We start from the raw sequence: 26,011 nt of genomic DNA on the forward strand, positions 1-26,011 counted from the left end.
TGATAGCACAGCATTTATTTTAAAGTGGGCGGGCTAGTAAGGTTGCTAGATCACAAAGGGGATCCTACCAACACCGTCAAGAAATTCCTTTTTAGCATTTCTTGTTTCCCCTCTGGGCTGGGCTTCCTGCACCAAACAACCAAACACATGTGTCACTGCTTAAGCTGCATCTGAGTACTTAGAAACAGGAAATACCTATTCTATGAATGCACAGGCAGTATGTGATTTAAACTGAACACCAACAAACACTGTACCCTTGTACCATAGGTTGGTTCACAATACAAGAGCAGATGTATTTTTAACCAGCTGTGGGAAGAGGAATGTTTATATTCTTAGGAATAAGGAGTACTGACTTCCTGTATTTGATTTCACCACTTGCACCGATCTGTGGTGCTGCGGAGACCGACTGTGATTTCGCTCCAGAACACTTATTCCTACTAGGAGACAAAGAGGCTCAAGTAGTGCAATAGGCCTTAAGTGTCAGGCTTACCACAAGTTACCAGCCTCTATTTTTTTTGGAAAAGCTGCTTTGAAGCTCCTTTGATGTGCCACTGGCCCAAGTGTTTCATTTATGCTATTAAAAAACCCCCTTCATTAATGTTGGTCCATGTAGTTTGTTTGGTTGGTAGTAGCTAAGAGATGGAAGAATTTCACCCAGCTGTTTCTTGAAAGATGACAAGATGTCAAATTATGCTATATACAATCTGTGACTATTTGTTCTCAGGATATTAGGGAGTCCTGCTTGTGTTATACCATACAGAAGGCTGACAAAAAGCCCCAGAACTGGCTTTTTAACCATCAAGGAGAAATAATAAAAAATGTTTTTTTACTCAGTCTATAAACACAAAAAAGGCAATCAAGTACCCTTTGGAGCCAATTAAAAAATACATTCACTACAAGAAATTCTCAATTTTTTCTACAGTAAAAAACAAACATATGTTTCATTTCATAAGACCTATTGTAAAAATTCCAGAATAAAAAAAAAGTAGCTCTGTTTTCAAGCAGGAATTGTTTTCCTAACCATTAAATGGTATACTGGGTTTTCAACATTACCCCCCCCCCCCCAACATGTAGATAAGTATTTGAATAAAATGTGTAATAAAACCAAAGAAAAACTATCAGTCAGGGGAACAGCCAGGTTTGCATATTGTTAAAACCAACAATAAAGAAGATAATTAAATGCTGATGTACACACAAAATGTCCACTTTTAAACAGTGGGATCCCCGGTTGTTTTTTTCCCCCACCTAAAAATCGGCAGTTTTTTAATTATCAAATTATCACCGCAATACATAAAACAAGGTTTCACCACCAGTCGACAAAGGACACTGATCAGCAAAACAGAGTGAAATATATAAAAAAAAATACAAATCCCCATTGTCCTCCACTTTCTCAACAGATGAAGGGTTTGGGAAGTCTTTAAGGTGAGCTCTGATCAACCCCCGAGACGCTTTGCAGTGTCCACCTCTCAGGAGCTGGGTTCAGTCCAGCAGGGAGAAGTCAAAGGGCTCGAAGCTCTCCCTGAACTTCGCAGCGAGGGCCTCCTCCTCCTCTCTGGTGTACTTGCACTCTTTCCAGTCAGCTCGCGAAGGCATGTTCAAGACGGCTTCACTGGCCAGGACCTCCCTGCCAACACAAGTATGCAACACTGAGAAATGAGAAATTAGCAGGAAGCACTCGACAAGATGCATTTTATTATGCTGCTGGAAGATGGGGAAATATCCACCTCGGAGCATTTTTGTACTCTCTCTTGGTCCTCTTGGTACAAAAGACCTCTTTTGTAGGTCTCTCTTGGTGCTGGGCAAACACAACAGGCGTCTAGGGTGCTTGCTGGTGATTTTCCATCTTTTGACCATTTTTAGGGCGGGTCTACACTGGCTCAGGTCTCTTATTTGGTAATCAGCCAACAACGAAACATCCTGAAGACGAAAATCCTCCAGAGGTGGCCAAGGGACAGCTAGAGCTACGCTATCTAGACATACTGTATGTGTCATCCTGTATGTGTCAACTCAAGGTACGAACTCTAATATGTTCTTTAGATTTCAAAAGACTCCGGTTCACCGGAACCTAAACTCATTGTATTAAATTCGACCAGCCAGGTGGATGAGAGCGATGACTGCTCGTCATCACAGGGAACACAGGTCCCTTCGAGCACAGAGCTCATCACAGCAGAGAGTGAGCTGTCTGATCAGATAGATGCATTGGTACAACATGATGAATATGGTCTTCAATAAAACAGTTCCATCACCCTCAACCAGTCATTCTTTATAAAAAAACCTCAAGGTATAAAGCATTATACATTTAATGAAGTTTACTTAGAATTGAACATGTTCACGGATATGCATTATGCTGTGACTGCTCGTCATCACAGGGAACACAGGTCCCTCAGAGCACAGAGCTCATCACAGCAGGCAGTGAGCCAGCTGATCAGACTTAAACTAATGAGATCGTGAGATCCTGTGTGAGCTGAGAGGACGGTGGAGGACTGGGTGCTCTACAGAGCTCCACGCCGACACTCCCAGGCTCAGAGCAATCTATGTGGTGTGTTAGACTGATCTGCCACCTGTCAGGATCAGCCATTGGGGAACAGCAGCCACAATAATGTTGACACAGATTCATCACACATGCGTATATTTTTTTTTGCGATTTTGCCATTGTGTATTAGAAAAGAACTGGCCTCCTAAATGGCTCCACCACCATTAAAAGCGCCAACCTGGATGAAGGCTGACCTCTATGATCCAACAGTCAACTGTTCGAACCTGGGCGATTTTACTAGCTGACTGTGACTGGGCTGTACTCCGCTAGGCCTCTCTTGGAGCCGGGCAAATACAGCAAAACGTAGCCTCTATGGTGCTCGCTGAAATGTGTTGCTTTTGGCGAGGGACAGGCCTCTTCTCCATTCAGTGCTGAAACAAGCTGGGGTGCTTGTGATGTGCTACAAATGTTACATTTTACTGACAATTACCACATTCTTTGAGAAAGACCAGAATGGTTTCCTGGTCCCAAGGTCCCACTCACAGCTAATGAAGGTAACAAAGGTCTGACTATTGGCAGTGTTATAGGTATCTGGGGTCCTTTTCTGAGAAATTATGCATTTCACACCCAATATGGATGCAACAAAGCACTTGTTGGGTTGTTGCATTTAACATTAACGTCCTCAGCTAGCAGCTATATAGCAGCTGATGGAGACACTATATTGTAAAAAGGCCCTGTCCTTTGGATGAAATGTAAAACCGAGGTCCTGACTCTCCGTGGTCATTAAAAATCCCATGGCGTTTCTTGAAAAGAGTAGGGGTTTTAACCAATTTCCTGGCCAAATTTCCCCCTGGCCTTTACCAATCATGGCCTCCTAATAATCTCCATGTCTGAACTGGCTTCATCACTCTGCTCTCCTCCCCACTGAGAGCTGGTGTGTAGTGAGCTTCCTAGTATACTTCGGCTGCCATCGCATCACCCAGGTGGAGGCTACACACTGGTAATGGTAGAGGGGAGTCCCCATTACCTTTAGAGCACTTTGAGTAGAGTATCTAAAAAAGCACTATATATCTGTAAGCACTATATATATGTGAGTCATAAAATAAATTTACTACTAGTTACCATTCTGTTTGCTTCTCAGTATACATTTAGTCCTTCCAGCCAGCAGCACTGAAATTCAATAATTCAACGCCTCCCAATTGCCATGGCTACGTTGGATAGCTTACCACCTGAACTAGTTTTGTTGTATGCAGACTTTACTGCATCCTATCGACTTTATTACACAGGCAATAATTCTCTAATTTTATGTCCAAAAAAAATCACAGATACAAGTCTTGGGCATGCTGTACCCACCTTCCGAACTGCAGAGGAAAGTTCTTCTTTATTCTGTGGAAGAGCTTTTCTCCAGTGTCTAATTCGACATAGAAATACGGTGTACCAGGTTGGGCAATCTACAGGAACAAGAGAGGGTAAGAGGATTACTCACACTGACACATTTATTCAGAGTCTCATTCAGAAGCACTGTCGTTTACAAACAAATTTACAAACAGAACAGGAAAATACATCTCCAATAAAACTCAGAAGAGTATCAAGTCATTGCAATCGGAACAATCACTGAGGTCAGGTTTAGATAGTACACGACGAAGTCACCCTTCTCCAATTTGTTATAAAGATTAAAACTTTAACATCATTAGCCATATACAATTTTTTGCATTCGCAATTTGTCTTTTCACATACCCCCACTTGATCTCCATGAGACACACAGACAGGGAGAGAAGTTTGGGGTCAGAGCGCAGGGTCACCCATTTATATGGCGGAGCAGTTGGGGTTAAGGGCCTCGCTCAGGGGCCCAATGGAGTAGGATTCCTCTGCCGGCTCCGGGATTTGAACCGGCAACCTTCCAGCCACAGGCGCAGATCTTTAGCCACAAGCCACTGCTCCGCCCACTAGCTAACAAAAGTAATCACCCCCTTGGAAACTTTCATATTTCACTGTGACAATATGGAATCATAATGTATTGGATTTGGATTTTTTGAGGGGAGTTGAAAATTGCTGGTTGCCAACGATCCCCCATCCAACCTGAGGGAGGTTGTGCAATTTTGCAAAGAAGAATGCAGCAAAGATTATGGTGTCCAGATGCACAAAGCTGATAGAGACTTATCACACAGGACTCATGGCTGTAATGTCTACTAAGGTGCCTCTACCAAATATTGACACAAGGGGGTGAAACACTTAAGCGATCACTCATTTTCTGTTTAATATTTATAATTTTGGAGGATCTGTAGAACTTTGTTTTCTCTTTGACATTACAGAGTGTTTGGTATCGATCAGTGGCAAAAATCCCAATTAAATACATTATTATTCCATATTGGAACATAATAAAAAGTAAAAAAATCCATCTATATCTATAGGATCTATGTTCAATTTTACAACTAGTCATATTATAAAATTAATTTCCATTTTTTTTACAAAGCATTTTCCACAGACTTATTTTAATGGCTAGAGACTAAATACTCCTTTCAATAGGTCGGTTTCTCAATGGCTACATATCCATCCATTTTCCAACTGCTTCTGGGGAGCCAGAGCCTATCCCAGCAAGCAACAGATGCAAGGCAGGATATACCCTGGATCGGACACCAGTCCATCACAGGGCACACACAGACACAGACATGCATACTCTCATGAGGGTCAATTTTCCCAGAAGCTAATTAACCTACTTAACCTACCAGTAAGTATTTGGACTGTGGGAGAAAACCAGAGCGCATGGAGGAAACCCATGTGAACGAGGAGAGAACATACAAACTCCATACAGACAGCACACCATGTCCAAAACTGAATCCAGGGTACCAGCACTACAAGGCAGTAATGGTTACCACTGTGTCCTTCAGTGGTCAAGTTTTTCTCCAGACTTAAATCAAAAGGAACATCTGTGAGATCGGAACACCAACACCATCACATTCCAGACAACCTTGTTTCTCTTCTGACTTCCTTTCTTTTACAGCCTTTTTTCCCCCGCTAAGAAATCTTCGCTAAGGAGAGGAAGTGAAACAAAAGGATGAATCAAAGGTTTCCGAGCAGCTACACGCCCACGGAGACCGTCTTATTCTAATGTTTATCTTACGGCTCTTGAACTTTTAAAGGGGAACTGTAATACTAATTTCATATTCTAGGGTTAGAAAGAATCAGCATTAGTGAGTGCATTTCGAACGCAATAAAAGTAAAACGTACACAGCAACTTGTAAAACCTCCAATTAACATCACAAAATTAATTCCCAGGTCTGCACAGTGCCATGTTCTGCGATTCAGAATGAGGCAACAAAATTTCCCATGACGTGAACCAGTCGTATGACACTGTAAATTGCAGGCTTGTGATACATCTCTTTTAATCCAATAGAAATATTGCTCTCGATTTCCAGACGGTTTTGCCCATAAATACTACTTACTTGTTAACTCTACATGCAGATCATGTTGGAACATTTCTGCAGTGAAATGTCTGCTGCACACCCTGTACTCGCTCACTCGTCCATCACATTACATTAGTCATTACAGAAACTAGCAGGAAGGGCTAGTTCACATCACAATTTGTGGGAACTCACATGCAAGTTTGTGACAACATGGCGACTTACACTATTTTCACAAAGTCCATGATTTTGAGCTTAATTCCAAATTCGCATTGTTTTTCTCTAGGGTCAATTAATGTGTTATCGCAATAATAACTGGTATGAGAAACCAGCACTGCAGCTCCCCTTTAACTCCTTGGAACTAGAACACTTTTTTCCCCATGAAATCGAACCACCCTTAAGGCCTACATATTTGAGAGTAATTTACTACTGTCACCATGACTAGTCTGGACTAAAGATTATACACTTCAGAAGTGCCTCTTGCAAAGGAGCAAGATGGAAGGCTGCCGCACCTGTTTGAGGTCGGTGTGCTGGGGGATTTCCAGCAGCTCCATCTGCTGCTCCTGGGCCTGGAGAATGAAAGCTTCCTTGATGTCCTCCGTGGCACAGTTCTGCATGGGCACTGGCACGACCTGCAGACAGGAAGGGGCCGCACAGTGCAAAGACACAGTCGTGGTCATCAGAAGAACGCGGTGACGCATACCGACACAAGAGTGCATCTGCTGACCACGGATCGAGTTCTGCACGGTTTCTGAAAACATCGGCGCCTGAGGTGCTCATGCTCCAAAAACAAAGAAGAAGACTGCGATATGGACAACAACCATTTAATGCAGTCTGCAGTAACCCAGACATGTTGCATATTTGACATTTTTCAATCAATGCCACTTCAGTGTGAAGACAAAAGCTCCAGGGCTCCATTTATCAAAACGGATCAGTTTCCACTATCGATTCAATGGAACTACAGCCGTCAGGATTTGCAATACTGTATCTACACCGCAAATGGCCAATATCGAACTCTCCTTGCTAATCAAAGCCACCTTTTATGTTTCTTAACCAATCTTCTGAAGGAGTCCTGTTCAAATAACATAACTTCAATTCATCATGAGCTTTGCATTACAGTTTAAATGATAAAAAATACCTAGACAGATGCATTGGTACAATGTGATGAATATGGTCTTCAATAAAACTCCATCTCCCTCAACCAGTCATTAATTATAAAAAACCTCACGGTATAAAACATGATACATTTAATTAAGTTTTTTTAGAATTGAACATGTTCATGGATATGCATTATGCTGTGACTGCTCGTCATCACAGGGAACACAGGTCCCTCAGAGCACAGCGCTCATCACAGCAGGCAGTGAGCCAGCTGATCAGACTTAAACTAATGAGATCGTGAGATCCTGTGTGAGCTGAGAGGACGGTGGAGGACTGGGTGCTCTACAGAGCTCCACGTTGACACTCCCAGGCTCAGAGCAATCTATGTGGCGTGTCAGACTGACCTGCCACCTGTCAGGATCAGCCATTAGGAAACAGCAGCCACAATAACTGAAGTCTTGCACTCACTATTACCATGTTAATGAATGGGAAACTGCCTAATAAAAACAGAAAGGAATTACTCGCATGGTGACATCAATCTTAGCATAAAAATACTTTTGTTTGAAATCACAGAGACTGGTTGTCACATTTTTTGGAGTAACTGTTGAGAGATGGTTTGGTTTCTTAAATGAGTAACCACTCCCAGGCATTTAGGACCTTGATTTTTCACCCTGAGAAATGATAATCAATATTCAACATTCAGCACTGGATGAAGTGTCCCAGTTACCTGGTTTTGTTAAAAAAAAAAAGATGCAGTTCATACCATTTGACAAGTGTCCAAATACTTCTGTGAGCAGCACTGAAACACCAAGTGAACACATGTATTTGAGCTGTCTGTTTGAGACAGTGGGTGGGAGAACAGTCAATCGGAGGTGAGGAGTGGGTGGGAGAACAGTCAATCGGAGGTGAGGAGTGGGTGGGAGAACATCAATCAGAGGTGAGGAGTCGGTGTGAGAGACGGGTCAATCGGAGGTGAGGAGTGGGTGGGAGAACGGTCATTCGGAGCTGCAGGTGGGGGTGGGAGAACGGTCAATTGGAGCTGCAGGTGGGGGTGGGAGAACGGTCAATCGGAGCTGCAGGTGGGGGTGGGAGAACGGTCAATCGGAGCTGCAGGTGGGGGTGGGAGAATGGTCAATCGGAGGTGAGGAGCTGGTGGGAGAATGGTCAATAAGAGCTGCAGGTGGGGGTGGGAGAACAGTCAATTGGAGTAGAGTGGGTGGGAGAATGGTCAATCAGAGCTGCAGGTGGGGGTGGGAGAATGGTCAATCAGAGCTGCAGGTGGGGATGGGAGAACGGTCAACCTGAGTGGAGGAGTGGGTGGGAGAATGGTCAATTAGGTCTGCAGGTGGGGGTGGGAGAACGGTCAATCAGAGCTGCAGGTGGGGGTGGGAGAACGGTCAATCAGGCTGCAGGTGGGGGTGGGAGAACGGTCAATCAGAGCTGTCGGTGGGGGTGGGAGAACGGTCTTACCTGGAGTTGCAGGTGTTGGCTGCGGTAGTTTCTTTCAAACATGATGCCCCGGCAGCTCTTGCTCTTGTATAACTTCTTCAACGCAGTCTTGTACTTCTCCAGCTCTTCCACCACCTCGGAGGAGAGGTCCACCACTGACTGGTAGTGGCCAATAGGCAGGATGAGCACGTGGTCAGGAGTCAGGCCACCCTTGGCTAGAGCCACATAGCACTGGAGAAACAGGAGGGGAGCAAGGCTCTTAAGAACATCATGTTTGTAAATTAGAAGTGGCTTTTCAGCCCATCTAGGGCCAATTGGTTCTCATCCAGTTGATTCTTGAAATGAAACGTGACATTGGTAGCTTGTTCCCGACTCCCTCAACTCTTTGTGTAAAGAAGTGGGCCAGCTCTTTGTCCGTTTCAAATTGAGATTGATAAAGGGTCTTAGAATATTATGAATAACCTCTGCTTATTCAAACAGTTTTGCCAAGAAAATCGGGCAAACTTTTAAATTGTTAAAAACAAAACAGTGACACCATTAACTTTGAATGCTATAACACCAGTACGTAAGTAATTATTTCTTATACTTGCTATAAATTGTTTTATAACCATGTGTGCATGGCTCAACTTACTTAATTGTATGTAATCAGTTGGTGACAAGGCTAGTGACAGTGTGCAATACCTTGTCAGGCAGAAAGCAGAAGGTTAAGAGTTTGTAGGTGTTTTGCATGTCAGATTTTTGGATTATTGCTAGAGCACAGTGTTCCAAACTAGCTCAGCAATGGAACACTTAATATTAAAATCTGTAAAGTTTCATAGAGATTAAAAAAAGATCAACATTATTTTCAATTCTTCTTTGAGAGTACCAGTAGAATTATCTAACTAAAATTAACTGCAGAGATTCATTATAAGCAGTTGGCAACATTATGGGCAATTTAAATCAGCGTGGCCACACTGGTTTTTTCCAAGGGCTTCCAATAAATAATGGAACACTTCTCACATTATGGATCAAGCCCCACATCAACTAGCCTCTAGCAACTAGCACAGGGCCTTCTTAAGAAGCAAAGAAGGAAGCTAATCAATTAGAATGAAGCTGTTTCTCAGCTGTTCTATGCTTGGTTTTGACCACTTGTTTTGAGTCGCACTTGACACACCTATTTGTGTTCAACTCCCAAAGGGTCCATCAATTTTCCTCTACATTTTCTCAGTATTAGCATTAACGATGCACAGGAGTCTAAACACCATATTTCAGTCCACACTGATAACATTCTCTGTTATTACCGATATTTCTAACTCGGGACGCCGTGTTTTCGAGCATATTTGATCAATTTTGTAGATAGAGGATTTATTTAGACTTTTATTTCCTCCCCAAGGCCCTTTTAGACCCTTTTAATGGGCTTCAGGTTTGGAGGAAAGTTAGCAGATTGCTTGGCAGCGGCCTCTAAAATGTCATAAGCTTTCACTGGTTTGGAATTATTTCCTTTTAATGATGGTGATCCGCTCTTTACCTACCCACCCTGGTCTACAAGAGATATCCACACTCCTGATGACAGCACTATTTACACACTGAGGAATCTGAAGGAAACATGCTTGTTCCTATTGTATTTCAGGCTCTGCCTTGGGATGTTGTTTTACTCTTCCATCCATTAGCTGAGTTTTCCCCAAGTACTCCACTTAAGTTAACAGAGAACTCTGAAGCCTCCTGCAATGTTCCATGACACAGAGGGGGTGATCTTAACCAGAACAAGTGGCAGGTTTCTGTGCAAGTCATGGAAACACCATATCTGGACATGAGCTAGCCTCACGAAACACTCTGTGCCCAACTTGGTTTCCTGCATCACAAAATACCTATTGCTGCTTTCAAAGAGCTCAAAAGAAGAACAAGCAGATACTTAATGCTTCAAAAGCCTTAAGGAAGCACCTAAAGTCTAAAAAGTTAAAAGAACTGCGTCTCTTCAGTTTGGAATAGAGATTATAAGAGAACATGAAGAAAGAATTCAAAATTCTGAAAGATACACGGGGGAAAAAGTAAGGTAAGAGGGAGTGAGTGCAATGAAGACTGAGAATGAGGAGGGCTGGGTCACCTGACAAGTCTTCTGACCCCCCCAAACTCAGGTTTGGAGGCTGGGAGACGTGTAAGAGGCAGTGAATGCAGTCCGGAGCAGACAGGGATGTAACCTGCCACTCCAGTTCAACCCAAAACAGAGACAAGCACAGCTACAGAAAGGTCTGTAATTCCATTTCAGCTCATCACTGCGAATCATGAAAGATTTAAATGGAGGATTCAGCAAAACTGTACAGCGAACTAGCAGGACACCTCAATCTCATCCGTGCCAATAGCGCACAACTGAGAATAAGAGACGCTTTTTATACAGGTCATGCTGTTAAGGCCTGTTTCCTGGGAACTTTCAAGAATTGGTTCATTGAGATATCCAGATTTTCTTGCAAACTTCCTTGCCACCTAATAAACACGACGGGTCAAATGCCTTTCTATCCTTTGCAACTTCCTTATTTTCTTATGTTCCTAATGATACGCATCTTAAAGTTGAGAATAGAAGAAAGAAGTTTGAACGACATGCCTGAAAAAACTCAAAACATTAAAGCATGCCAGTAAAAAACACAACCTTGCGCAACACTGAACAAGGTTAATTACAGACATTTTAGATTAGTGTAAACAGTAAGTACACCACTGCATGCATAAATGGCTAAAACACCAAAATGAATAGATAAACAAAAGAACTGTATTTATGCGGTCCATGTGTTATTAACATCTAGAAAACACTAAAGTAAAACGACAATGGTTGTGTGTGTGGATATTTTAACCATTGTTTAGTGCGTGACTAACTATAATTATTAATCCCTGTTCTTTTATCCACTTCCCCAAACAAGCCTTTCTGGGAAGTCCTTCTCGAAGCCCTTTCTGACTCATCTGAGAAGGGCTTCCACTGACTACGAATCCGACCCTCCTGCAGGCTGTTCACTGCATTGGCGCTCAGCCACCTGTTTACTGCTGAATGAGAGATGACTCATCGCAGCCGCTCAGGCCTGGGGGTGGAGTGCCCATGGGCAGAGCGATTGCGAAACTCTTTTGGACAAATGCGAAATATTAACTTCCATACATAAACCGGCCAGGGCTCGAGCCTCTAATCACAGAGCTCAGTCAATGTCCTGGTGACAACCCACTCACTGGTTGAGACACTCAAGACGCCATCATTCCATCTTTTTTCTTCCCCCCTTCATGAACATTTGTTAAAAAATGCACAGCCATTAATATATTCTCTGCCCAACCCCCATTCAGCGGTGCTGTAGAAAAGATGTGAATTCCAGTGTCATACCGACAACTCATTAACATGTAATAATAATAATATCTCTTTATTAACCCTTTACAATTTCTTGCATTAGGAATTTGTCTTTTCGCATACCCCAGCTTGTTCTCCATGACACACACAGAGAGGGAGAGAAGCTGGGGGTCAGAGCGCAGGGTCAGCCATTGTACAGCGCCCCTGGAGCAGTTGGGGTTAAGGGCCTTGCTCGGGGGCCCAATGGAGTAGGATTCCTCTGCTTGCCGCGGGATTTGAACCGGCAACCTTCCAGCCACAGGCGCGGATCCTGAGCCACAGAGCCACCGCTCCGCCCAATGTGTGTGATTCTGTTCGAACACAAGTCTTTAAGAACCTCAGAAAGCTCTTAGCAAATGCCACAAATCAGTTATTATAAAAATGATTGGGGATCCTATATCTAGAATACGAGATACAAATGATAACCAGTGAGCAGCACAGTGGCTCAGTGGTTAGCATTGCTGCCTTGCAGTGCTGGGGCCCTGGGCTTAATTCTGGACCCGGGGTGCTGTCTGTGTGGAGTTTGGATGCCCTCCCTGTGTTCATGAGGGTTTCAACTAGGTTCACTGGTTTCTCCCCTCAGTCCAAAGACACGCTGGTAGGTTAACTGACTTATTGGGATAACTGGGCCCTTGTGCGAGTGTGTGCGTCTCTGTCCTGAGATGGATGGTGCATCCTGTCTAACCTCGTCTTGCACCTGTTGCTTGCCAGGAGAGGCTCCGGCTCCCCTGCAAACCCTCAACTAGATGAAATGGTTTGAAAATGGAGGGATGACAGCAGGTTCAAAACAATCTCTGTCCGGCATAAAAGTCTACAATACAAAGCATCTGACTTACATGGGTTCCTATGCTGACAACCAAATGTTTCTCCACTTCAGGGCTTGCGAGGCAGAACCAGCACGGTCCTGTGGGTTGTGCTGCAACGACCAGGAAAGATTTAACAAAGATTATAAAGCACATTATAAACTTGCACAAGTTTACACAGTGTATCTCATGTTCAGAAACTGCAGAGGGCTACTTCTACTGTCAATAAGCAATTTAGCACAAGTGGACTTTATTTAATGTTTTTACACATTTGCCATCATCTTAAAGACATTACAAAAGCCTCCACATTTCAGGATGGGGTTAGGCTTTTTTATTGAACGTGTGGGCTTAGTTTACTTTTTAAAACATTGTACGATTGCGCATTTCACAGATGCAAGCTGTTTCCTGTCGTTTCCCCCCCCCCACCACACAACATGTTCGGTAAAAAATGTGCCAAACCCCGTGCTGAAAGCTGCTTTTAAGCCAAGCTTTGATGCATAGAAATAGAAGAGGGGGGGAACCACGCCTGTCTTCGTGCTGCTGTGTGGACAGGAATTCACTTCAAAGCTGCTTTCAAGAACACAAGCCGATTACTCACGGGGTTTCCTGGGCTGTTTGTGCTGAGAAGGTCTCATTTCTTCTGAGGGCCTTTTCCTTCCCTGTGACCCCTGGTGTTGCTTCTTGCCCAAATCAAAGAAAAACTGGACGACTGGCTCCTCCTATAGGGCAACCAGGACAGGCACTTAATGCCACAACAGGAGGAGGTTTATAATCTGTCCCTTTTCCAAAGAAGACCACGACAAGGTTGTTGGCTGCATCTTGTTTCTCTCCCTATTTACATCACTTCTGTCCCACTAACCCACCTAATCAACTGCGTGTAAATAACGCTTTACTGCTTACAAAGGAGTACTCCTTTACGATACTCAGTTGTTTGAATTACACTGAAACTTACAACCAGACACAAGCAAATAAAAGAGGGTTAGGTTGCCCTGCTTTGTAGCTGTTTGTTTTACAGGATGTGGCCAGTATCGAAATATTATTGATGTCTTCTCATACTGATGCAAACTGAAAATAAACTTTTACCTCATTTAGGCACATATGCTGTAATATATTATTTTTAGCATATTTTAAACACTGAACAGGCCAGTCTGTTGATTGAGTACTAGTTTTCCTTTGGACAACAAAAGGCAAAAAGATCAAGTCACGATTTCACAAAAATGACAAGTGCTCAGTGTTTGGAATAATAGTAACAATTTCCTAAATCAGACAATTAGTCGTCTGTCTAGCCATTCAAAATGACAATCACACAGTTTCAGGGTTAAGATACAATCACGCTGTAGTTGAGAAATGAAGATGACCTGGTTTCTATCAACATACTGTAATTGAAGGAAGCCTTAGCAGAAATGTGAGAATTTGCCTGGAGAATGAAAATTTTTGCTTCAATAATTAGCAGACTAGTGCAGAGAAACCAGAAATGCAGGGGAAGGGTCACCACATCAATACAGGACCATCTTTCTGCATACCCTGGTACAGTCTGCTTGAGCTTCCTGCAGGACAATGCAAGACCACACAGTGCTCACCTTACAGCAGCCAAACTTTAAGAAGAAGTTAAGTCTTCTGTTAACATCAGTGGCATGGTTAAGTTTTTCACCATCCTACTGATTTCTAAGCGTTTCTTGCAGTTCAAGAATTGGAGCCGGAAACTATCCTGGACAATTTTCCCAGAAGCCACCTGACACGTCTTTGGAATGTGGGAAGAAACCAGAGCACCTTCATCAAAGTTTTTGGTGAAAAACTCTGGTTTCACAAGACCCCCTCAGTTCTGCACAAAGACGCTAAGCTAAGCTTCCACTAGCTAAAACTTTGCTTTATCTGCTCTTGTCCTATGGCATTTCCTCCCTAGGAGTCATAGAGTTAACATAATTAACCTCCGCACATACATATGAAAGCCATGAGGTGATGCTGGCATTTTCTGATGGGCCTCCTGAAAAAAACTGACCGACTACCTGTAGTAAGTCAGTCTAATATTGTTTTGAATAAAAATCATCTTACACAAAATCTAATGTCTAATTTCCAATTTCAGAATTAAGAACATTCATGTGTGCTTTCTATTACATTTAATGCGCCATATCCACTTGTTCTTCTGTTTCCATTATTATATATGCACCGTTGCAAAACCGGGCCGATGTGTGGAGAGGACGGAGCAAGCTCCTGGTCCAGCTCCCTGTTCCAAAAATCCATTTAATACATGGTCCCCTGATGGGGACCACATATATGTCACCTAGATGTACACTAAGGGGAGGCACGGTGGAGCACTGGTCAGTATTGCTGCCTCGCAGCGCTGGGGTCCTGGGTTCAATTCCAGACCAGGGGTGCTGTCTGTGTGGAGTTGACATGTTTTCCGTGTTTGCGTGGGTTTCCTCCGTGTGCTCCAAGTTCCTCCCACAGTCCAAAGACATTCTGGTGGGTTATTTGGCTTCTGGGAAAATTGGCCCTGATATGAGTGCGTCTGTGTGCCCCGCAATGGACTGGCATCCCATCCAGGGAGTACCCTGCCTTATGCCCGTTGCTTGCTGGGATAGGTTCCATCTCCCCCCGTGACCCTGAACTGGATATAGCAGCTAGAAGATGGATTGATCAAACATCCGTTTATATCTGACACATGAGTCTGCAGATGCCGATTATCAGGAGCACAAAGGGGGGGGGAACACATACTTCATCCACAGCTGCAGCAGGTGCTGCTTTCTCCTTCTTGGCCTCTTTCCCAGTTTTCCTGTATGGGTTTTCAGTGACATCTTGTGGCTGTTTCACCAGTTCAGCCGGATCCATGGTTTTCATTGGGACAATACTGAAGGCATACAAATACTGTGGGATTACAAAAACAAAATGCATCAGACAAACAAAGATCTTCAAAGTAATGCAGAAAAGATTTTGCATTGATATGTACAATCATGAACTGTGGGCTGATTCCACACATTTTTGTCTCCAAAAAGGAGGTTTAAAGGAAACATAGACCGGTGATTGTACCCAAACTTTAAACAGACAACAAGGGAAATTCTCATAAGAAAACAAAATGCAAAAAGTACCAAATGCAGCAATTTCTGACAAAACGGAAAGCCAAATAAAAAGGTGAATGTAATCTTCAGATAAGCCAATTTCCAGAAGCAGCGTTGGAAAAAGTCCTAAAGGACCTTATATACTGCAAAATCACATTTAAATAGATTTCCATACAGATTAGATCAGTGGGAGGATTAACAAGATAACTTTTTTTAATTTAGGGATTAGTGATGATATAGCAGTAACCTGAAAACCTGGAAAAACGATTTCTTTATTCCTGGATTCAATTCCTGGGGAACTATTTGTTAGGAGTTTGTTTTCCCAAGCTCACATAGGTTTCCTACCACAGTCCAAACACATGCTGGGAGGTTAATTAGCTCATGGGAAAATGTGCCCTGGTGTGTGTCTGTGTGTGCCCTGCAATGGACTGGCATCCATCCAAGGTGTACCCTGCCTTGTGCCAGCTACTTGCTGGGATAGTCTTCAACTCCCCCATGAATTGAATTGAAAGAAACAGAAAATAGGTGTAAGAATCGATGATTAAGTTATCGTTTAAGTGGTATGATCATGGCTTTACCTTCTTCTTGCTGGCATTGTTGACGCTGGCCAGCGCTATGAACCGGCTGACGTGCTGAGCACTCTCCTGGAGCACCATGTGGTTTCTGCAGTGGAGACAAGTCAGAAGGCAGAGTGAGGAATTCATAACATCCCATAATGGGTCATCAAAATAAAGTTTTCCATTATTTTGGTGCCATAAAACGTTTTGGTTCACGTTGTCCTTATTTTTATTCATACTAGCCTTGCATCTTGTTCTTTTATTGAGGATGCAGGGTATTTCTCATTGTTGGCCTCTCGAGGCATTTTATAGTATTTCAGAATACAAGCCTAGCATTCTGGGCTTGTAGAACACAGGCCTCTGACACCTTATTTTGTATACAGAATAATGATTCAAGTTGTATATTTTGTGTCAGTTGTGCGATTGTTAACAAAAGTCTGTTCATCTCTGCCTCTGACTGATATCGCTAGAACTATGCCAGAGAATATAAGCAACTCAAAGTGCCTCAAATTATACCTACAGCTCAGTAGGTATAATATTTGAATTATTTCATTGCCTGCCCTCAAATTTGTAACAATATAAAGACCTCTATTTGGATTTTCATTTCCACAGTTAAAGGATTATACTTATACGAGTTGCTGGACCACAATAATCGTAATACACATGGATGAGAAAAAAAGAACCAAACCATCACCCATTAAAGAAAATCTGAGTATTGAAGCAGCAATGGGCAGCTCCATTTCCACTTTTTTTGTGCAGACCGACTACACAAGGGAAATGTACTTTGAGGGCCCATTGCCTATTTCAAGCACAGGTTAAAAAAAAAGTAATGTACTTTACCTGTACGGCAGCCTTTCATAATAAGTTCCCTCTAAGCCCGCAAAATGGTATCTTGGCTTTAGCTTCTCAGCAAGATTTGCAATTGAGGCTTTTCCACAAGATTTTGTGCAAATGTCCTGTTATTAAACACAGAATTTTAAAAAGAGGAAAAACACTGAGTAAAACACTTCTTCAAATAACTCTAGACAAATAATAGTTTTTTACTGCTAACTGAAGCTTCTTTCCATGTTTACAATGCTGAAAAGAGGCAGGGCAAGAGAATCTGGGGCAGCTTCATCAGTAGAAATTTCAGTAGTGAAATATTTGTTTAATCAACAGAAACAGGACTGGACCCACTGAGACCTAGCAGTGTCACAGTACTAAAACTGTAGATATCGAAATGTGTAGGCTTTAGATATCCATATATCATTTACTGAGAAAGTTCTTAAAAGTGCTGCATGAGAGTCATTCAGGCCTCTGAATTTGCTTGTTGTCGTCTGTACTAAACAGAGAAACTTTCAGAAATGTTACCACTTTTTTTATGAAACCCCACTGTGTGTACATTTATAGATAAGCAATAGAAATAAGCAAAAATGACCAGGGCTTTGTAAGGGCTGAGATGTCCACAAGAGTTTAAGAAGGCATCCAGTTAGTGCCTGGCAGGGTGGTGAGACAGTGTAATAAGGCTCTAGAAAACCTTTTTTCCAATTCTGAAATGTATTGAATTTGTCTTTAAGGATATAAAAGGAATATTTAAAGCCCACGTCTAGAGTAAAAGAATAAACATCAGGTGTGTTGCACTTAGTTCCTGGAATCCTACTGTCCTCTTGTTTTTTAACCCCCAACCAGATACTGGCAGTACTCAGATTCTTTATCTAATTATTTAATGAGCTGTATAATTCTAATAATTTTAACTTGGCTCTGAAGAGAAAGGTAACTGTACCTTTGATTACATTAATGTCATATCTATGACACGCAAATGTCTTTCAACTGGAAAATGCCTAAAGAAAAGAAAATCTACCCACCCATTTTCTAACCACTTGATCCAATAAATAATTTACAAAACAACTGACCTATTGTCTGCACAGCTTTAACAAAACAACAACAACATACAAGGCCCTCCAGGAACTGAGTTTGAGACCACTGATAACAGTTCAGGAACTGAGTTTTAGACTACTGATAAACACTCCAGGAACTGGATTTGAGACCACTGATAACTTTAACTCTTTACCGGACTGTTCCCATACTGCCAAACTCCACGGGGCCACTGCGATGTCAGCAGGATGTCCACACCTTTGAACTTTGAGCTGGACACTAAAGGAATCAGCAGAGCGGCAATGTCTTTAGGGGCGAAGCAGTACGCGGGAGCCGGCTCATGCTGTGCCTCTGTGCCACTGACATAAGCAATCTGTAGCCCTGATGCCCCAGTGAAAACTCCTCTACGTCCTGAGATCAAACAAGAACACAAGGTTGAAATGTACAGTACTGCCAGAACAGACCTGTTTCTGATTTTCTATGTACCCTCCTATTAAAGTGAATCTGAGCTGACAAAGTTTCTTCATTAAGACTGAAGAGAACCCTAAATCTTCCAGGTCAGTGCTATTTGTTCTATCACAATTCTAATTTAAATAGACAAGCCTTATGAGGACACATATTCTTTTGCAACAATGAGCTGCTTGAAAGAGGCTTACACAGGAGACAAAAGAGACAAAGGAAAACAACAATCAATAGAAAATAGCGTATTGTACATAGGATAGGCCAGTTTTAAATCATAAAACCGAAAAAGGATAGTACAGAGGTACTGCAGGAAATTAATAAAGAGAGAAGAGACATTTTCCATATTAAAGATCTGGAAATGAGTTTAAACAATTGTAAACAAGTGAAGCTGATTTGCAAATTATTTGAGCAGATATTCATCTTTGATATTTTATTAATATATACTTTATTACTACTATTATTTGGCTTTTTCTTTTATCCAAAGTAACCTACATTTGTACCCATTCAGACGGTGGGGCTTTTTACTGGATCAATCCGAGTGAGGTTCCTTGCTCAAGGGTACAACAGAAATGCTTCACTGGGGAATTACTTTTTTTAAAAAGAACAACTGTAAAAAAAGCTGCTTGTTTTACAGTTTTGCAATGAAGGTTTTATAGGGAGTTTTAAACCAGTAAATTGAGAATGGAAAGCTGGTTAACTAGATAATTGGCCCTGTTAAAATATCTTTATAAAATAGAGATAAATTAATAAATATATTTATAAAAAATAAAATATCTTTGTTATAAGACAGTTAAAAAGTGAAATGAACACAATGTGATGCCAAATGGCAAACTATGCGACTTCATTTAGCAAGAGACCAGCAGAAATCTCAATAATAAAAAAACTATATATAGTTTTTTCCTTCTCTGAAATGAAACACTATTGATTCTATAAGACGGCCCATAAAAAAAAAAAAGATATCTGAAGTATCCTCACAGTTTTACAGAACCCTATTCGGACCCTATTTGCACGTGCTATGAGCTTCAGCACCAATATTTTTAACTATCCCTCTCAAATGAAAATTCTGGATTAGTTTCAATGCTTTTATCTATGCAAAGGCACATACCCAAGTAAGTAATGTTTTCAGCCAGTTCACACCCATCTGCACTGAGGAAATACTTTACTGTTTCCTGGTTGGCAGCTCCCAGTATATATGTATGTATAGGCGCTGAAACACAAGGACACATTTTAAACACTTCTATAGTTAGAATTGATTTCAGACTCATTGATAACTTGGCATATCACTCACTTATGCGCACATACATGCTTGGTCTATAAAGACACTGCAGAAACAGTACCAGTGTAGATACTCATGTAAATGTGATTGAAAAAGGGTGGCACAGTGGTTAGCATCGGTGCCTCGCAGCAATGAGACCCTGGACTCAATTTCTGGGGTGCTATCTGCATGCTCTCCCCGTGTTAGTATGGGTTTCCTCCCACAGTCTAAAAACATGCTGGTGGGTGAATTGGTTTCTAAGAGAATTGGCCCTGGTGCGAGAGTGTGTGTGTCCTGTGATGGATTGGCCCTGGTGCGAGAGTGTGTGTGTGTGTGTGTGTGTGTGTGTGTGTGTGTGTGTCCTGCGATGGACTGGCACCCCATCCAGGGTGTACCCTGCCCCAGGGTGTGCGCCCATTGTTTGCTGGGATAGGCTCAGGCTTTCCTGGATCCCTGTGCTGGATAAAGCTGCCAAAAATCGGGAGAATGTGAGTATAAGAGAGACCTCTGCTGGTCACAAATGTTCACAACAGCCTCATCTGCTAAGCAGACCCATTTTTCCATTGGGAGAAAACACTCTCAAGACTGATCCCCGATTTGAATTAAAAGCATGACATTATTTTAAATTACTGAAAAATGTTCATATGAATCTGAGCTTCCAACCAACAATATCTGTCAAAATACATCAAATTTTGAATAGAATAGTATTCCAAGCGAAGACTGTAATCACTGCCTCTCCCACAGAGAAAATGTTTACATTTGTCTCTGAAAAACTCCCAGACAATCTATGGGGACCACTGAGGAAAACTAAAAACAGTTAGTCTGAATACATACATACACGGCTATTTATAGACTTATAGAGACACTCTTTAGAAAATAGCAGGGAACCTACTTTTGTGTCAGAACTATAAAGGGTCTGATTCACACACAAACAGGAAATTTAAAAATCCAAATAATATATTCCTGTGTGCTGCTTCATTTATTATTATTATTATTATTATTATTATTTCATGCAGATAACAGGATAGAATATGTCATTACCTTTCATGGCTCCAGATTTGTATTGTTCCCATTCAGCCTCATTTTCAGGTGAGGAACCAAAGAAGTTCCCCACGCAGAACAGCAACTTCATAAAAAAAAAAGAAAACAAGGCGATTCATTTGTTCCTCACACACGCCCATAAATCACAGCTCCCGATTAACAAAGCTGTCATCGCAAGCCTGAAGAACCACGTGACAAACTTAATGCTCAGTCCAGCCATATATATATAGGAACAGGTAACGGGTTTATTCCATGCTGAAAGGAAAATAAATGAAACAACGTTTCCACTGTGGAGCCTTCTTCTTAATGTATAAAGGAAACATTGTGTTTCCTTTCTTTTCCTTTCAGCATGGAATAAACACATTACCAGTTCCTTTGCAGCCTAAGCATGCCGACGCAGCTCCCTACTTGAACATATATTTCACAGCATGGTAAGCCACTGAAATAAATAAATCATGGACCCTACTGATTTTCTCAAAAGCAGGACTTTCTGATTTCCCATCAAATGATTCTAATCTGAAGAAAGGAAGGAACGTCAGCTGCTATCTCAGCAGGCACCTCTGAAATATCACAATATCAAATATCACATTTCACTAATCTGAGGTACTGTACTTTCCTTGCACTGGCTGTTTCTTAGCCTTAACCTACACACCCCAGTTTATAAGATATAATAACTGCTAATAATAATTGCTTAAACTTATATAGCGCTGTTCTGCACACTCCACTTAAAGCGCTTTACAGGTAATGGGGATCCCCTCCACCCCCACCAGTGTGCAGCCCCACCTGGATGATGCGACGGCAGCCATAGTGCGCCAGAACGCTCACCACACATCAGCTCTCAGTGGGGAGGAGAGCAGAGTGATGAAGCCAATTCATAGAGGGGGATTATTAGGAGGCCATGATTGGTAAGGGCCAATGGGAAATTTGGCCAGAACGCCGGGGTTACACCCCTACTCTTTTCGAGAAACGCCCTGGGATTTTTAATGACCACAGAGAGTCAGGACCTCGGTTTTACTTCTCATCCGAAGGATGGAGCCTGTTTACGGTATAGTGTCCCCCGTCACTATTCTGGTGCTTAGGACCCACACAGGCTGTAGGGTGAGCGCCCCCTGCTGGCCCCACTAACACCTCTTCCAGCAGCAACCTTAGTTTTTCCCAGGAGGTCTCCCATCCAGGTACTGACCAGGCTCACACCTGCTGAGCTACAGTGGGGCTGCCAGCTGTGAGTTGCAGGGTGATATGGCTGCTGGCTTTTGTTTCTGCTCATGTTTCTGTCATGTTTCACAATCTGACACGAACGTAATCTCTCCCTGGGTTTTCCCACTTCATGTGTCTCTGACTCTGCTCCTTCCTTCATGCTTTCAGAGTGCCCTCCTATCCAGTCGCTGATCTAATTGTTTCTACAATCCCATCTCTTCTCTAATTCAGCCCCCCTCCCAGCTATGTTGATAAAGAAGAAACTTACATGACTCAGGCTGAGGTTAAAAAGATCTACATTAAACAGCAAACCTCAAGAGAGGCAGTAACGTTACAAGAACAACGGGAAGCACTTAACACAAATGTATTTACAGAAAGTGATATTATACTACCACTTAATTAAACAATAGAGGCTTTTTATAGGCCATGAATGCAACTCTTCCAGTTGTCACTTAAGACTGGGCTAGAGTTCACTAACTGGAAAACCGCTGATGTAGCACAATAAGGTTGAATTAAGCCAAATCAATATTTATAAAGCAATGTTACTGAAATGTTAATTAGAACTAATTAACATCAAAACATAATTAGAACGAGATGATATTCTGTATTGCAATGGGATTTCAAGCGACAGTCAAAATGGATTTACAACAATGAAGGTCTTGTTTGACTGAAGAGAGTTCAGTCAAACATGCAACAGCTTTTAAAGGTCACCTTAAGAGTGTAAATCTCTAATTACAGGCATTCAGTTAAAGCACTTATTCAGATTCAGAATTGGAGCTAACAAAGGATGAACAGTAAAATTACGGAAGTAAAATTAGTGGAATACTTATTTATATCAATGTTCTAGATTCTCGAATAAGTAATATGTGGAGTGTTACATGTAGGTAGCAGAAACATTAACACAAATGTAAATAGGAAACACTCAACTTGAAGCAGCTACCTGTGAAAAAGATTTATGCGTTTATGCAAACATCATTTTCATTGTTTAATCAATGTGCTGAAGCAAAAAAAAGAGGCACTTTCATGATTAAAGAAATGCCCTATTCTAACAGTGGAAACAAATGTTGAACGGTTTGAAATACAAACCTTTTTTTATGAATGAAAGGACTATGGGAGTCTCCTTGACATTTTTCATGGAAAACCAGGATAGAATTCTCACACCATTTAGCTGCTAGCAACCAAATGGGCACAAACTAGTTCTGGGCTCGATCCTGAACTGGAACACCCTCTGTGTACGGTTTGCACCTCCTCCAGAGATTCTGGTTTTCTCCCACAATCCAACTATGCAGTTGACCTGGTTTCTCAGAATTGGCCCTATATGGATGTGTGAGTGAAAAGTTATGAGTGTACTCCTGCAAAGGACTGGCGCTCCTTTGAGGGGGTGAGTTTAACCTGTTTGGGCCAGGATAAACTTGATCCAATAGATTTAACAGCATTCAACGAATACATACGTCAAATTCCCCGCTTTTTTTCTGGATTGCCTTCACCCGGTTGAACAAGGTATTGATCTTTCCCTCGACATCGCCACACACAAGACTGTAAATAAAAACAAATTAAAACATTATGAATTCAATGAGTCTCACACGTGCAGAATCTATAACCAGAGTCAAACAGTTATTTCAGTTTAAACAAGACCAATTTTGCTCAACTGACATAAGCCAAGTGAGCTCAAGCAAATACAGGTTTGTGACATCAATTTAAACAGCCTATTGTAAGCCTAAAAATCACATCCTCACCGTGGGCATGAGAATTAACAATAATGAGGCCTAATCAGTACTTAACACCTTTTGAGATGTCATGATGCATACAGAGGTAGTTACACATGTTTTTTTAAGTTTCCAAACTGAATGAACAGGACCCTGACAAATTTCCTCTGCAAGCAATCTGTAGGTGAACTTTCTCAAGAACAAATGAGAAATATTGGCTTTTGCATGCAAAAGGTACTTGACTTCATTTCTGTGCATTTCACAACAATTAAAACGTTATTGTTGAGGAAGACCTAACTCGTGCGTCATCAGAAAGTGGCAAACGATAGCCGAGACACAAATTCACCAGCCATTCAATGAAGGTTAGTCAATCTTTAGACCACTACATAAAAATACTGTAGACAAGTATGGAGGAAAGGCCAGTAAATTGTGTGAAGCCAAAAACAATTATACGACATACAAATTCTGATATTTTAATCAGCAATAATTAACCTTTCCATGATAAACAGTTTCCACACTGAAAGTTTGCCCCTCATTTAACTAAATCGGTAAATTACTTCACATTATTCATTAACTATCCGATGGCATCATGCATTGAAATTAACACGAAACCTAGTCTGGCACGTTTAGAGTCATTTTAGAAAGTAAAACGTTATTACAATTTGCAGTGTTAAAAGTTACAATTATTTTCGTAAATATATATATCAGAATAGAGTCCAATGCGACTACTGTAGAGCTGTTTTTTATTATCATTCGCGGTCTAATAAGTTTAGATAAGCGCTAAGATTGTTTGGCAGTCGAACCACAATAAAAAAAACACAATGAAGCGATTTTATCTCACGATACCAACAACAACGCAAGCATTACTTTTTACTACGTTTCGTAGGCGAGTTTTTAATGCAAGTGAAGGTATAAAAGACCAGTTAACTTCAAGACGCTGCTCGGTAAGACTTAGCACAATCCGTTTGCTGTTTTATATAACAGTGTGGTGGTTGTCGCGGATATTAAATCCTTTCAGAGAGATGAGCTTTAAAGATTTAAAACAGGCTGTCCCTCGCTGTTTAAAAAGGTGCAATTCGCACAACTGTTCTGCTTCAAATACCGCGTGTACGTATTTAGTGTTCAATAATTTTGTTTGCATTTCACAAGACATTAATAGATAGTTGATATAGGACGGCAGTTAACTTCCAGGAATATATGGAGGCAAACAAAATAAAAGCGTCTTTATAGTAAAGTATACAGACACGTTGCTATATAATATAAAACATTAATTTACAGTTTGCTAACGGTATTGTTTTTTTTTTTTCAAATTTAACGTTGCAGCAAACATAAACAGTCTTACACTCGCAAAGGTCTGTCTCCCATGATGTCCTGTATTAAAATTATTGAAGTAAAAATAATATTAATAAAACTGTATACATAAATATAAGAAAGTTCGCCTTCTTTCCAGAAAACCGGGGCTGTTTTAAATCTGAAAGTGTCTCTTTTTCTGTCCGTTGGTTAATAAGTCCCCCCCCCAGACACAACGCAGGAAGTTGTTTAATAATTCTTTCTGCCAGTAAAAAAAAAACATACGTATTTATACCTCCATACTTACACTTAATTCGACATAATTTGTAATTATCAAGTTGAAAGTACTGTTTCCGTTTAAATCCTTTATTGATCTAGTTAAATTTTAAAAGTAATGTTTCTCTCCGGGAGATATAAAAGGTTGCAGTACGGCAATGTATTTGGGACAATATTCATAGTCTAGGTAATTACCGTAACGAGTGAGAAGAAATTGCAGAGATCAAATTCCTGCCTTTTTCATGGCTAGTTTTAGATATGTCTTTCTATATCTAACGTATGCATATCTAAAGAAGAAAACTTATTGAATCTGGCATCTACGGAAAATGTACAGTGCTATTTTGCGTTATTGTCAGTAAACCAAACCATGTATTAGTACAATAAGTTAGATTTTTCTTGTTCTACATTTTTTAAATAATGCGATAGACTACATTTTACAGTAATTAAAAATCTGTACGTTATATATTCTTCATTAACATCACATATCATATTCTGAGAGTCATTATAATCTACTTTTAATCTACACATTTCCCGACAGAAAGGGGACTCATCAGAAAACTTTATTTCACAAGAATCTTTTGCATTCCTCGGTAAAGAAATATATAATGTGTGACAATATGTATCATGTCATTTACCACATAGTGTCTATTGTTATATTAGTTACTTGTATATAGTGTAGGAGCTGTTCTGTGGGCAGGAGTGACACAGCCCCAGATCTCAAGATCTACACATCTCAAGATCTACTAAGGGTACTTT

At 41.3% G+C, this 26,011-nt stretch overlaps 1 protein-coding gene across 2 annotated transcripts; it reads right to left on the reverse strand.

Annotated features, from left to right (window-relative positions):
- cwf19l1 (CWF19 like cell cycle control factor 1) lies at positions 1–25,383 on the reverse strand. 2 transcript variants are annotated; one of them, XM_088646645.1, is made up of 14 exons: positions 25,287–25,383; positions 23,435–23,519; positions 20,787–20,871; positions 19,596–19,697; positions 18,225–18,439; positions 17,015–17,130; positions 16,196–16,280; positions 15,277–15,426; positions 13,160–13,280; positions 12,595–12,674; positions 8,443–8,652; positions 6,387–6,506; positions 3,827–3,924; positions 1–1,624 (listed from the first exon to the last, which is right to left on the reverse strand). In XM_088646645.1, exons 3-14 carry the CDS (start codon positions 20,791–20,793, stop codon positions 1,480–1,482), a joined length of 1,449 nt encoding a protein of 482 aa, XP_088502771.1. In that variant the 5' UTR covers positions 20,794–20,871; positions 23,435–23,519; positions 25,287–25,383; the 3' UTR covers positions 1–1,479. The 2 variants fall into 2 exon arrangements, with proteins under 2 accessions (XP_088502771.1, XP_088502770.1); XM_088646644.1 differs by lacking the exon at positions 25,287–25,383 and adding an exon at positions 25,032–25,192.
- Positions 25,384–26,011: the final 628 nt, after the last annotated feature.

Source organism: Lepisosteus platostomus, chromosome 9 (genome assembly GCF_059453375.1).
Source record: "Lepisosteus platostomus isolate fLepPlt1 chromosome 9, fLepPlt1.hap1, whole genome shotgun sequence".
Taxonomy (NCBI): Eukaryota; Metazoa; Chordata; class Actinopteri; order Semionotiformes; family Lepisosteidae; genus Lepisosteus; species Lepisosteus platostomus.

Bases quoted from the DNA above. Each gene is read 5' to 3' on its own strand.
- cwf19l1 (XM_088646644.1), bottom strand. From the start codon at position 25,054: ATGGGAGACAGACCTTTGCGAGT. The intron at 18,440-19,595 runs GTATGTGCCTTT...GTTTGATCTCAG, and splicing joins TGAAAACATTACTTACTTGG to GACGTAGAGGAGTTTTCACT. The intron at 16,281-17,014 runs GTAAAGTACATT...TCTCCACTGCAG, and splicing joins TATGAAAGGCTGCCGTACAG to AAACCACATGGTGCTCCAGG.